A 13,039-nucleotide genomic window follows, 5' to 3' on the forward strand; every position below is an offset into this window, starting at 1 on the left:
AGAGGCTCAGCTGCTATCTGACTGCTTTTCCTTGGATTAAGCTTGGTTTCTTAAGTGAAAAGTGGGATCTTCTACTGTGCTGTGGGGTTTGATGTTTATGGGTTTCTGGTCTTTTCAGCAGCCTTGCTGTCAAATTACCAGGAGTAGTGGCATGCTGGTGCCAGCGAGAGACGTTGTGTTGGGATCTGGATGTGAACTAGTGAAGAGGGTCTGTGCTGCTTTGCTTTCTTGGGTAGCCTGGGGTTTTCTAAAAAAAAAACAAAATAAATCCCTCTGAAACCATTCAGCCTATTTTCTGAGGATAAGATGATTAACAGTACTCCAGCTGCTTCTTGCGTCTGACTGTTCAGACTTTTATTTCTGAGGTGGAGGTTAGGACAACTCAAAGGGAGGAGGGAGGGGAAGGGGCACGTTTTTTGCCACCGCTCCATAACGCGAGCAGAGCGCCTGTTTGCAGAAATGCCCACAGAAAGAAAGCTCGTGTTTCCACACCGAGTGTGGCTCAGCGTGACTGTCGGTGCTCTCTCTGCCCAGGCCATGCAGTACATGGAGCTGATCCCGAAGGAGATGCAGCCGGTGGCGGGGACGGACGGGGCCTACTATCGCCGGCGGCAGCTGATGAGACAACTCCCCCTGTACGACCAGGACCCGTCCCAGTGCCGCGGCCTTGCGGAGGGCGAGCTGAAGCTGATGGAAGACTTTGTGAAGAAGTACAAAGCCGAGGCGCTGGGTGTTGGGGAGGTGGCACTGCCGGGCCAGGGTGGCGGCAGCAGGAAGGAGGAGGGGAAGGCGCAGGACAAGAGCATCGCTGCAAGTAAACCCCCCGAGTCCACCAATGGGGCCCTGGAGCCCGTGCCCACGGGAGAGCACTACGTAAGTACTGCGTTTCGTGGTGGGATGGGCTGGCAGGGTGTCCTGGTGCTGCTCTGAGCTTGGGGAGCTTCCAGGGGACAGACTCAGTCTCAAGTAGAGGGAGGAAAAAGATTCCACCAGCCCGGGTTACCCGTTCCTTGTTCACAATACTGCTCCTGTGGGCTTCTCCCAGTCTGCCGCAGTTTCTCAAACTGCCGGAGCAGTGCTGCAATGCTCGGTTGGATCGCGGCATGCTTTGGTACAGCTCTGTGGAAGACCCCGGCGGGACCCCTCGCGTGCTTCTGCCAGCCCTGCTGAGCACAGGTGTCCATCAAACGGGGTGTGGAGGGGTGGGTTTTCTCCTCGTCCCCATCTCCGCTGCAAAAGCTGGGCTGAACCACCAAGGTGAGTTTTCTGTTAGCTGTGGGAGCCAGTGGCTGCGGCTTTGGAGTCTCGGCAGCTCTGAAAGACCGGGCATGACACGTCCCTGGATCATTGTATGTCAGTAGGGTACTCAAGATGAGAAACCATGTTTTACTGCAGGCTAGTGAGCATTTCCCACTGGGCTTGCACCCGGTGCCAGTGGAAGAACAGCGAGTGAAAGGAGTTGGTGGCTCGGGGAAAGCTGTGAACATGGAGACAGTGCTCCCAGGGCTGTTATTGCTCTGGGGAACTGTGGACAGGCCACGCATCTCTCTGGGTGTAAAATACACTTCCACAGGGAAATGGCTGAGATTCCCAGACGCCCTCTTAGGTTGGTGTTCTCCCAGAGCCGTCTGGAGCAGCCGTTTGGTTGCTGAACAAATGCCTGTCGTGAAATATGGCGAGTGAAAGCTTCGTACCAGCCCTTGTGAGGGTCACTTGCTGCAGAGGATTTAAAGCTGGGGAAAATGGTGTCTGAGGGTTTTTAAGGCAAGATTTTTCTGGCCGTTACTGCACTGAGATTATAACACATTAAGGGCAGTTTTCCCTTTCACTCCATATTGGGTAGCGTCTCCCCTCCACGATGGCCTTTTCTACTAATGTTTAGCTGACTTTTAGTCCAGTGACAGAGTAAAATTTTTTCACTATTGCAACAAAATACTGAATTGGACAAAAAAATTTAAGCTTGAAAATAGCCAAAGAAGGAAGCTTTCCATTAAACACATTAGTAAAAGTCATCTCAGCAATGAGGGTTTATTTAGACTGCAAGTTTGTTCTTCCACATAAATACATAACTGCGATGTTATTCTCTGTAGTTTGAAACATCATTTTTCTAAAGGCACTAGCTGAAAAATGGAACTGCTTCAAAAGCAGCTGCAGAGATCACTTCAACCAGCGCGCTGTGCGGCTCGGCTCGCAGCCGGCTGTGAGCCACCGTGCTCTGCTGTGCTGGGGACGGACCCTGCTGTATCCCGCGCTAGGGAAACGCCGCCCCTGTGAGGCTGGAAGCAGATGTGAGCAGAAGAGCTATGTGAAGGCCAGGAATGGGTGTAAAGGGGCTGAGAAATGAGGTGCACGAAGCCAGCGGTGCTGGAGCTGTTAATGATGTCGATGTATTCAGAGTTGAAATGGAGATCAGCACCGCTACAGGTGTGGAGGTTTAAATACCTCTCTGCTTGTGTCACCACCTCCTGTGTGTCTCCCAAAATCTGGGTGGGAAACACCACGCCTGCTCCCGAGCCTCCCTCCACCGCTGCTCTCCGGGATGCCGCAGGTGATGCCGGTGAGTGCCGCCAGCCTGCCTGGGGCTGGTCCGGGGCGTGCTGTCCTCACCAGGGAGCAGGTTTGTCCCAGCCCTCCAGGACCTGCAGGACTGCAGCGATGAAGGAGGCTTTTTGAGAAGATACAAGTGCCTTTGGTTCAGGGGCATGGGGGAAAATATGGTGTTGAACAGGTTATTTTGGAGATCCTGGTTCTCAAGCAGTTTGTGTGATGTTTCTTCATTGAGCCTGGTTAAATTAGGACACAGATTTGAATCTATTGAGTACCAAACCTCTTAATGAGCACCAGCAGTTTGATTTCACCCTATTTCAGATCAAGGTGTGGGTCTGAACTGTAGATTCAGAAGCTGGATGGCGGGGGGGGGCGGAATCTAACAAAAAACCCTCTGCTCTTGCTCTAGAAGTGAGTGGACCCAGAAAACACTGATGCTGCACCAAGAAACAAGCTGGGATGATTTCCTGGGGTGTTTGTGTGGTCCCTGTGCTGAGGCTGTTAAACACCTGTTGCCCACTCAGGCCAGCTGTGTTGAAACTGGTGTGTAAAGGAGAACATACAGGGTATATTTTCAGTGTAAATCACCACGAGAGGCATCTGAGCTCAGACAGCTTTTTGAACTGGTCTGGGCTGCAGAGAGGGACTGTAACATCTGTCCTGTGAGCTGAATGCTCTCCACTGAGCACAAAATCATCTTTAACCCTCCCACAGCTGGAAAGCCCTGGTGTTATAAGCCACTGTGCTGGAATTAAATCAAATCCTGAAGCAGTTCATCAAAATCAGCCGTTGTCCCAAAAAGCTGGAGGCCAGCAGTGAAGTGATGCTCAGGGGAGCCTCGCGGTGCCCAGGGAGCTCCTTCTGTGGGAGCTGTCATTGCGAAACAGCAGCCTGGAAGTTTGAGAAAGCTTGGGAGAAAGGGACACTTTCTTGGCCAACACCTCTGGTAATTCTGCTAATAAAGTCTTCGCTCCTCTCCCTACGCCATGGAGATGTAAAATGAGTACCAAGCTGTAATCCCATCCTAAATTTGCAGAGCCACTTTTTATTTGGTGTTTAACTGGCAGGGAGATGGAAGTTACATGATGCTTAGGAAAAGCCCTGTGAATAATTGCCATAGAAAGAAACAGCAAAATAAGTTGTTTTTTCACAGTTTTTATTGGCAGGAAAGCTGAGCTCAGAGTTGGAAGCTGCTTATGTTTGTTCTCGCTGTTAGATGGTGCGAGATAAGCAGGGCTGGGATGGCTGGGGCTGGCTTGTCCCGGGATGACAGCGTGGAGGCAGCTGCAGGGCCGGGTTCTCTGGTGCCCTGAGTTGCCCAAATCTGATGCCCTGGGGGGAGATATCAGGGCGTGGGGGAAAACAGGGCCTCGCTCCCCTGTGATGGGTGCGGAACTCATGAGCGCCTGCCTGCCCTCGCGGGCAGCAAGGCCGGAGTGCCAGGAGCAGGGTGTGCCAGCCGCTCCGCAGAGCGCGGCACCTTCGCATGCTTGTTTTCTTGTTCGCAGAGACCAGAAATAGCACAGCTCCTGCTGGAGTTACTCCCTCATTGGCACAGGTCTCAGGAGTACTCAGAAACGTGTCTGAAGCCCTCTGCAGCGCCGGAGCGGAGTGAGCAGTCACGTCCCCTTCCAGGCTCGCAGGAAAGCTAGTCTCCTCTGGTGCTGCCTCTGCTCGTCACACGGGATTTGCTGGGGCAGTAGGAGATGCCCGTTAGCTTGGTGGAACTTTATTCTTGGGTGTCTTCTGCCCACCTATTAGAAGTTTGACTTAAATCAGAGCGTTTGTAAGCGAAGTCATTATCCGAGTGTGGGGAAATTCCTGACCCCCTGCCTCTGGGAGCGTGCTGAGGGGACGCAACGCTGTGCAAATGCTCCGGTCGGGCATGGCGGCTCAAACCACAACGCGTGCGACACGCCAGCCGCTTCACACGGCGTCTTGGTTCTGTAAAAGCCCCGGCCGGCCCGCTGCCGAGACTGCTAGCAGAAGTCTGGCCCGGCAGCCAAGGGCTCTGCTGGAAAAGCCTCCAGCTGCTACTGCAGTGGTTCTTTCGGGGAGTGACAAAGCACAGGCGCAGCAGCAATTAGCCTGGCCCGGGCTATCCAGCCTGAAATAACAGCCCTCAGCCGTGGGCTTCAGAGGGGAGAGCTCTAAAGCTTGCTTTAACTCATCGCAGGATCACTGCAGGCGTGGGTAAAGAGCAAAACCAGCGGGTCTTGTGTAACGTGCATAGATGCTAATTAATCTTCAGATTAGCCAAACCTAATCCTGTCTTTGGACTGCTGTAAATTGAGAGCTGTGCTGAAATCTGTGGAGCGACGTCAGTCTTATGCATGGACGTATATAAAAAACAGTGAGGAAAGACCAAAGTTGCTAATCTCTACGCAAAATGATGTCTTGGACATCTATAGCGCAGAAGTGCGGCATGTCTGAGCTCTTAACTCTTTCCCAAAGAACCCTTGGATTTTAGCGAAGGTGGGTGTTAGCTCAGGGGGAGTTACCTGATGGTGGGCAGTGCTGCTCTTATTGCCCGAGGATCTGGAACGGTGTTCCAGGTGAGGGCTGGCAAATATGTCTTTATGATGATTTTTATATTATGGCTTGGTACTGTGTCCGTACATAGCCCTGGCCCAAATGTTTGCACAGGATGTGGGTTGATAGACTTGGAGATGTTGGTGCTGTTGGTCACGGGTGCCCTGCGATGCCCTCGGTGTTGTCTGAGCCCTGTTGAGATGGCTGCGGGGTTCAGAACGATGCGTTGAAAAGATGCAGTGAATCAGTATGTCTGAAGTAATGATCCATCCGTGCACTGAGCATCCCTGCGCTGTTCCCGCCCCACCCCACGCTCACTCCGCTGTTTCTCTTGCAGCGCTGCGAGACCTGCAAGCAGGCGGTGCCGGGGGACTGCCCGGTGGTGTACGCCGACAGGGCCGGCTACTCCCGCCAGTGGCACCCGGCCTGCTTCATCTGCTGCCGCTGCTCCGAGCCCCTCGTCGACCTCATCTACTTCTGGAAGAGCGGGGCCGCCTGGTGCGGGCGCCACTACTGCGAGAGCCTCCGGCCACGCTGCACCGGCTGTGACGAGGTAGGGACCGGCCGGCTTCCCTCTACCCGGCGTGGGCTAAATCAGGGCTGGGGTTGGAAGGGACCGTTAAAGCCCACCCAGTCCGACCCCCTGCAAGGAGCAGGGACATCTCCAACCAGATCAGGTTGCTCAGAGCCCTGGCCAACCTGGCCTGGGATGTTTCCAGGGACGGGGCAGCCACAGCTGGGGGGTGTATGCGATTGTCTGTCTGTCCCATAGATCATCTTCTCGGAGGACTACCAGCAGGCAGAGGGGAAGGCCTGGCACAAGAAGCACTTTGCCTGCCTGGAGTGCGAGACGCTGCTGACCGGCAAACCCTTCGCTCTGGACAACGCCAGCCTCCTGTGCACTGCCTGCAGCAAAAGCAAGCGCCTCTGAGCAGGGAGCAGCCCGGCGGCAAGGCGAGGGCCCACCAGGACTGGGGTCATCTGACAAGTACATGAGAAGGGGAAGGTTAAAAAAAAATATTAGAGCCTGGCTATTCACTTGCAAGCGACTGAGTGTGCCCCTTGCATCCAATACAGCTTGCAGGAGAATATTTCCTTTGAGAAAAAACAGAGGAAATTCGTACGCCTGCAGGTGGGAGGTACACGGCGTATCTGACTAGGAGGGACTGGAAAGGAGGGTCTCTGTTGCGCTGGTTTTTGGGGGTGTTTTCTTTATAAAATCTCTCTAAGCTTCTTGTGACTAAAATCTTGCAGTAGTCTTTTGGAAATAACACATCTCAAAAGTAACTTCTGGCATACTAAACCTACAGTCACGGTCAAAACCAAGGGTTGTTATTTTTTGACACCCGTACTGGAAGCTCGCACTAATAGGCTGCTGCAGCTGTGCTAAAGCGATGGGTTTGAAGAGTTTGATTAACGCTGGTGATTACTTCAGAAAGCAAACGATATAAAATTGCAGCAACATGTCACTGTAGCTTTCTCCTCCTGAGCGTACAATAGCGTAACAACGAGTTGGCACACAGGGTGGTTGGTTTAAGGCTGGCGTGCTGGGAAGGGCGCAGCTCTGCCCCGGGGCAGCCGACGGGCTCAGCTCCCGCGAGCCGCAGCCCTGGCGCGGGACGGCAGAAGCGTTCCTGGAGATCCCGCCGCCCGGCTCGCCTGCCTCCCACTGCCTGCTAGTGCAGGCGAGTGCGCTCCCACCGCGGCGCTGGAGGCCGTGAGGCATTTAAAGTATGGGCCTTTATTTCAGCTGGGTTTGACCGGGGATTTTACAGAAAACAGCTTTCAGCCTGAGCTGTCCTGGGGGAGCGCCGGGCCTGCAATGCTGCAATGCCCGTTTTCCCTGTAACGCATCAGTGACCCCCTCCAAGTACCAGGGAACCGTGCCTTCCCCTCGGAGCCAGAGGCACCTGGGCTCTGCCCGCTCCTCGTCCCGCAGCTCCACATCCCTTCTTGGATCTGACAGGGCTGACACCGTCCCAGGATCCAGCACTGAGTCTCTGTGGGTAGGACTTGTTCCCTAAGTCATGCCATGCTTCTGGTAGTCACCAAAAATATTGGATATGCCTGTGTGCTTGGTCTTTTTTCTTATATTAAATGTCTACATTATTTGCCAGAGAACTGGAATATTTTTCAGAGGTGACTGTGCAAAGAGCTCGCAATTGCTGGGTTTTCTTTCTGCTGCAGAAGACTCTGGTTTCTCTTTAAAGCGTGCTGCGTGCTGTGGATGTTTGCTTGCTTGTCACAAAATAACTTGCAAATGAGAGTTGGGGAAAACTGTACCTGCTGCGGCGGGGTTGGAGCACGTGAGCTGGGGCCAGACTGTGCCCCTCAGCCGCGTACCTCGGGGGATGCCCCGTGCTGCTGCTGTGGAGGAGCTGGCCAAGTCCCTCACCGTGTCTGAGACGGATTGTATGCCTGGGGGTAAAGCCCTCGTACGCTTTGTCCAGCCCTGTGCTGTTGGGCGGTTGACATTCCTGGAACCGCTGGCGTGTTTTGAGAGACAAAGTGAAACGCTGCCGCTGGAGCAGAGCAGGACGCCGAGGTGGCAGCGACAGCAGTAGCTGCGGGGTGACAGCAGGGTCTGGCCGTGCACGTGCTCCTGGGGTTGCTTTGTCGGTGGATGCATTGAGTGCCTGGGGTGTCGTTTCGTAAGCTTGGTTGGGTGCTGCAAGGCAGGAGAGGACACGTAGAGCTGAGGTTGTGCTAGGAATGATAAAGCTCCCTTGGCTCTGGGCACTTTGGTTATAAGTAAAGCGGGAATGAAAGTAAAGCCCCGTGCTTAGCTTTATTGCTGCTGTTTCATTCTGTTACACAGTCCGTCTCCGTTAACACAATCCTGCATCGCTAACACCTTTATCTAGCTGCTTGGAAAAAAACACCACTGTGGCATGTTCTGGTTTGGGTTTGATTTTTGTGACCCATAAACTGTAATTCTTCTCCCCTGAAGTCCCCATTTCAGCACATACGTGCCTGCTTGAGGCGTTTTGGACTGCTGGCATCGGCTTGAGCCTTTCGGGTATTTCTGCAGCTTGTAAAATCCTGTCTGCTAAAAAAACTTACTGCAATTAAACAGCTTAACAAAATCCTGTGCCTCTCAAGTGTCAGGAGCAGAAGCATGAAATTAATGCATCTAACAGCTCAAAACGCTTGTGAGCCTTTAGTTTTGGTATTAAAATTGAAATTCAGTGTAAGCATCAGTGTACTCGTCCCAAGTGAAGACGTTTCGCTGTGTTCTGCTCTGGTTTATCATCTAGAGCAGAGGAGGCTGCTGCAGCCGCCTTCTGTGGGTCACAGCGCCGGTTCTCAAGACAGATCTGCAGGGGTGTGCTGGCCTCGCACATGGAGAGCCACCGGCGAGGAGTGTACGGGGGGTCTGTCTGGAAAATGAATAGAAGGTGTTTCACGGGGTTGCTGTGTACAGCAGAACAGGCTCTGGGCAGAGACTGTGCTGTGTGACCGTTTGGAAAGCACCTTGTGCCAGAGCTGTGTCCGGTCTGTCATCTCAAATAAAAGCTGCTGTGCTGAGAGCGCTGTGTGCCGCCTGGCTGCGTGTGCCCTTCGCGGGGACCGGCTGCTCTGGGACCCCGCCTGAGGGTCACGGCGCTCGAGCCCCCAGCCGGTTAGCATCATCTGCGTCGTGCTGTGGTCTCTATGTCCCTGCACCTCCACCGCGGCGATACAGCCACCCTTCTGTTCTCATCAGACAGTTTTTGTTTCATCTCCCTAACGAAGAAGCAGGCAGCAGCACGGGGACTGGGGTGCGATGAGATGCTCACACCCTGGTCTCGCAACACCCACCGAGCACCACGGTGGGCCGGGGACCTCGGACACGCTTCCCGGGAGGTGGCAGGGCCGGGGGTGACAGTGCCACGGGGCCGGTAACACTTTCTGTGCTGCCCATCCCTGGATTTCAGCGCTGCTGCTGCGGACCCTCGCCGTGGGTGCTACTCATCTCAAAGGCTGCAGCGTGGCACGGGGATCCCGCGCGGACGGGGCCAAGCGGAGCAGTCTGAGAGCTGAGCTTCTCCCTGGTGCGTTTTTAATATTCATCTAGCACTTTTGTGGAAGCACAGGGATATATTGCGTTGTGTAATGGTCAGTTGAGCACCACACGCTGCAGGAACTGATGCCAGTGTTTTAGCTTGTGAATCCACAGAGGAAAATGTCTTTAATTCCCTCCTGTTGATGGCCAGAGGTGGTGAGCACGAGGACTTTGTGCCTCCTATGTGAACATTCAGCTCCAATTTAAACCCAAATGTTCTGTATGGTTCTCATAAATATGACTTACAATACCTGAAAATGTTCCTACAACATTAAATAAACCATTTCCAGATATGAAAGCCTCCTGAGCCTTGCGTCAGTTCCCTTCCCAGTCTTGGGGCAGACGTACTGCCCGTGGGAAGGGCAGGAGCTGCGGCCGGGCGAGGAGGAGGGAGGGAGGGAGGAAGGCCGGATGCGCTGCTGCTTTTCACGGGAGAGAGCGGGACACTGGCTCGTGTTGGTGAAGTGGGCTGCGGCAGAGCCAACGAGAGCCTGGGACAGCAGAGGGGGGGCCAAGGACGGGATTCACGGGAGGGAGCCCGGCTGCGCAGGTGGGGATTCAAGGGCCGGGATCTGGGCGATGGGCTTCCTGGGGAAGCCTTCCTGATGGGCTCGGCACATCTGTGCACCTTTAATGCAGGGATCAAATTAACTTGTTGCCCAGTGCCATCAGTTGTTTGAGGTTAATTATCTAGCAGGCTTAGCGAGTGCAGTCATCCCCAGTATTCCTTGAGATCGTCTGCGAGAAGAAGGCCTGGAAAATAAAGTCTTCAGTGGAGGAGATCGGAATATTGGAGTGGAGCGGCTCTGGCAGGGACGGGTGGCTGGGGCTGGAGCCCACAATCTGGCACACACCAACAGCCGAGGGGTGAGCGTCTGGACCTGGCTGGGACACAGGGGGCTCTGCTGGGCGTGGGGGTCCTTCACCCACCCCTCCCAGCCCACACCCCAGCCCAGAACATGGGGCAGTGGGAGGGAGAGCAGAGCGAGAGTCACCATTGACTGGGCAGAGACATGGGCCAGCTGAAGCTTTGCAAGCTGAAGTTTTTCAAAGCGTAACTGATCTGAATCTGCAAATATTTGCAGTGCTGTCTCATTTGTGGTCTTTTTTTTTTTTTTAAGAAATATTTGAGGAAGAAAAAGAGGCTGTCTGTGTGTGATTTGGGAGGGTTTCGCCAGAGGAAAAGCAGAGGCTGCTTAAGGACAGCGGCTCCCTTTGGGTCACCCCCCTCCTCCCAGGTTGCCCAGGGCATCCTCCCTCGATGCCGGGGTCGTCCGCACCGTGGGGCAACGCGTCCCCTGGGACCAGAGCAGGAATTGGCCCTGGCTGCGAGGGGGTTCCTGTAAGCGCGGGGAGCCTTTGCTGCTGAGCCTATGCAGAGGGAGCCCGGGCAGCAGTGGTGAGTGAGCGGCGGCGGGGTGACACCTGGGTGCTGCAGGGCATGGGTGCTGTGTGGGCCAGGGCCAGCTCTGTACCTCTGGCCGGGAGGAGGCTGTTCGGGTCTGGCGCGAGCTGTGGAGGTTTGGGTCAGTGGTGACCAGGTTGCGTTTACATCATTCCAGGCAAGGAGAGCTAAGCAGCGTTCTCCTTTACAGCATATCTCAAGAAAAAAAACCCTGTTTCCTTGGATACTTCTCCAATTAACTGCATTGCTCCTGGCTTGTTGGAATCAACGGAATTCTTGTTATTTACCTTGGTGGCAACAACAGCCGTAGAAAAGTTGTTGATCCTGAGTATAACTCAATAAGAATCTGACACCTGGGCAGGAGACAATTGCCTTCTACAGAAACTGTAAGGAGTTTTATTGGTGCAGCCGGCAATGTGATTTCAGGTACCTGTAACTAATAAAACTCAAAAAATCAGTGGCTTCAGGTGAGAAAAACATAAACCAAAGGCAGGCTGAGGTGGCTATATAAACACTGCAATAAAACTTGCTTAAATGCCCCAGAGAGAAAAACGTAGAGGTGAAAAACCAAGTATTCATGAAGTGCCGGCGTGTTTCGTGGAAACGCTCTGCCAGAGACTTGCAACAGCTGCTGCTTCAGGACTGAAGTTCATAGGGCTGTGTGTTATTCTGTGAAAAGTGAGGGTAATTGTGCCTAAATACATCTAATTTGAGCTTTTGTTTACTTTTTGACTCACCTTCTTCAGCCGAATCACCACAATGTGAGGGAGGTTTTTATGCGTTGTTGCCCCGTTCAAGAGTTGACGCGCGCAAACGTGGGCAAAAGTCTCCAGCGGCCCCGGGGCAAATCCTCCGCAGCGGGAGCCCGGGTCTGCAGGGCCCAAACGCTACAGACACGCTCGGTCCTCCGGAGCTCCGGCTGCCGCCGCTTTGGTGCCATCCGTAGCCCGGAGTGGGAGAAGGGGCTTCTCCATGGAGCAGTTTCTGTCCCAGTGCCACTTCAGCGGGCAAGATGCAGCGGATCTGGGTAAGAAAGCCTGCACGGCGGGGTTGGTTATTTTTTTTCTTGGTTGGCTCATCTGCCCTCATGCCAGCGTGCCGCCCAGCGTGCTGCTCCGAGCCGCAGCACGAGCCGAAATGCCGGTGATGCCGAGGGCTGCTGCACCTCCCTGCCCGGGGGAGAAGGCGCCGTGCACAGCTGCGTCATTGCCCGGCCAGATGTTTCGTTACGGGCTGAGCAAATTCCTCTGGAGCCCCACATCAGCGCTGGAGCATGGAGACTGTCAGAGACAGACGTTTTCTCTGCGCATGAACTCAAAAAGCCAAACCAGACACAGGCCAACCTAAAGACCAGGGAACAGAGGGCTCTTTTATAAAAGCAACCTATTAATGCTTTGCCAGGACCTTCCCCTGAGACTGCCTGAATAAATTCCCGCAGATTGACAAGGCTTGAAAAGCAACCCCTCCCGTGAAACGCGACTCCAAAGCCACGCAACTGGAAGGCACCAGCCTTCTGGTTTCGCAGCTCTGAATTTGCTCGGAAAAGAAAGGTCATTTTTCAAACGCAAGGAAAACTTGCTGCAGCAATTCTTCTTGTCTGGTGCTGTTACAGGGACAGTCACGTACTCTAGGAATCTCCAAATCAATAACAACAGGTCGGCTACCTTAACCTTCCTAGGAAAGCAGAGTTACTTTCCTGTTATTTAGTCTGATCAGCTTAGTTGTTTTTCTTCACAACCCTCAAGGCCACTCAGTGTGCCTCCAGCTCTCACAGAGGAGCGATCCCAGCGTTCATCCCGTGGGAACGCTGCCGGGACACGTCCCGCAGTCCCCAGGGCCGGGTCCATGCCCCCCTCCCCGGCGGGGCTGCGAGAGCATCCTCCTCCTCTCCCGGGTCGGGCCCAGGCCTCCTCTCTTGGGCAGGCGAGGGAGTTCAGTCTGATTTCACGCAGCCGTTACCGGGACTGATGCACCATGACCACCACTTTCAGCTTTTTCCGTGGCGTACTAATGCGGGAAATGACAGACGAAATCACAAAGGTGAAGGGTTGGTGGCCTTCCTATCCGCGGCGCGAGGGCTGCCTGCGGACAGTGACAGCCCCCGCATGCTCCGAGCACAGCTCCCAGCCGCCTTAGGCTCCTGCTGTATTTTTGAGAGAGAGAAAAAAAAAAAATGGTATCTGCAGAATTGCTTTCCTAATATTTTGGCTCATCAGCTTAATTGTTTTTTCTTCACAGCCCTTAATCGTGCCTGTTCCTGCCGCTGTTCCGCAGGCGTCCCTCCCGCAGATGTTAACGTCAGGTTTGTTTAACGCGGCGTGCCGATGTCAGGGCCCGGGCCCTGTCGCCTGGGGAGCGGGAGGAGAGCCAGGCAGCGTCCCGCCGGTTGGCGAGGGCTGGGGCGCAGCCAGGGCCGTCATCCAAGCTGGGAATCGCGGGCCGTGTTCTGACACCGCCCAACATCACCACTGCCCAGGGGACGGGGAGGTGTTCCCCCAACATACCAGCTC

General features: G+C 54.3%; 1 protein-coding gene across 1 annotated transcript in view; it reads left to right on the forward strand.

The window, feature by feature from the left end:
• LMCD1 (LIM and cysteine rich domains 1) overlaps positions 1 to 6,312 on the forward strand; it is a 29,084-nt gene extending 22,772 nt beyond the window's left edge. Inside the window, exons 4-6 of the mRNA XM_086755693.1 lie at positions 535 to 873; positions 5,417 to 5,632; positions 5,852 to 6,312. Coding sequence (XP_086611819.1) covers positions 535 to 873; positions 5,417 to 5,632; positions 5,852 to 6,010 — 714 coding nt within the window. The 3' untranslated portion in view covers positions 6,011 to 6,312. The remainder of the gene's footprint in view (positions 1 to 534; positions 874 to 5,416; positions 5,633 to 5,851) is intronic.
• The last annotated feature ends 6,727 nt before the right edge of the window (positions 6,313 to 13,039 follow it).

Source organism: Chlamydotis macqueenii, chromosome 10, assembly GCF_036417535.1.
Source record: "Chlamydotis macqueenii isolate bChlMac1 chromosome 10, bChlMac1.mat, whole genome shotgun sequence".
In the NCBI taxonomy this organism is placed as follows: Eukaryota; Metazoa; Chordata; class Aves; order Otidiformes; family Otididae; genus Chlamydotis; species Chlamydotis macqueenii.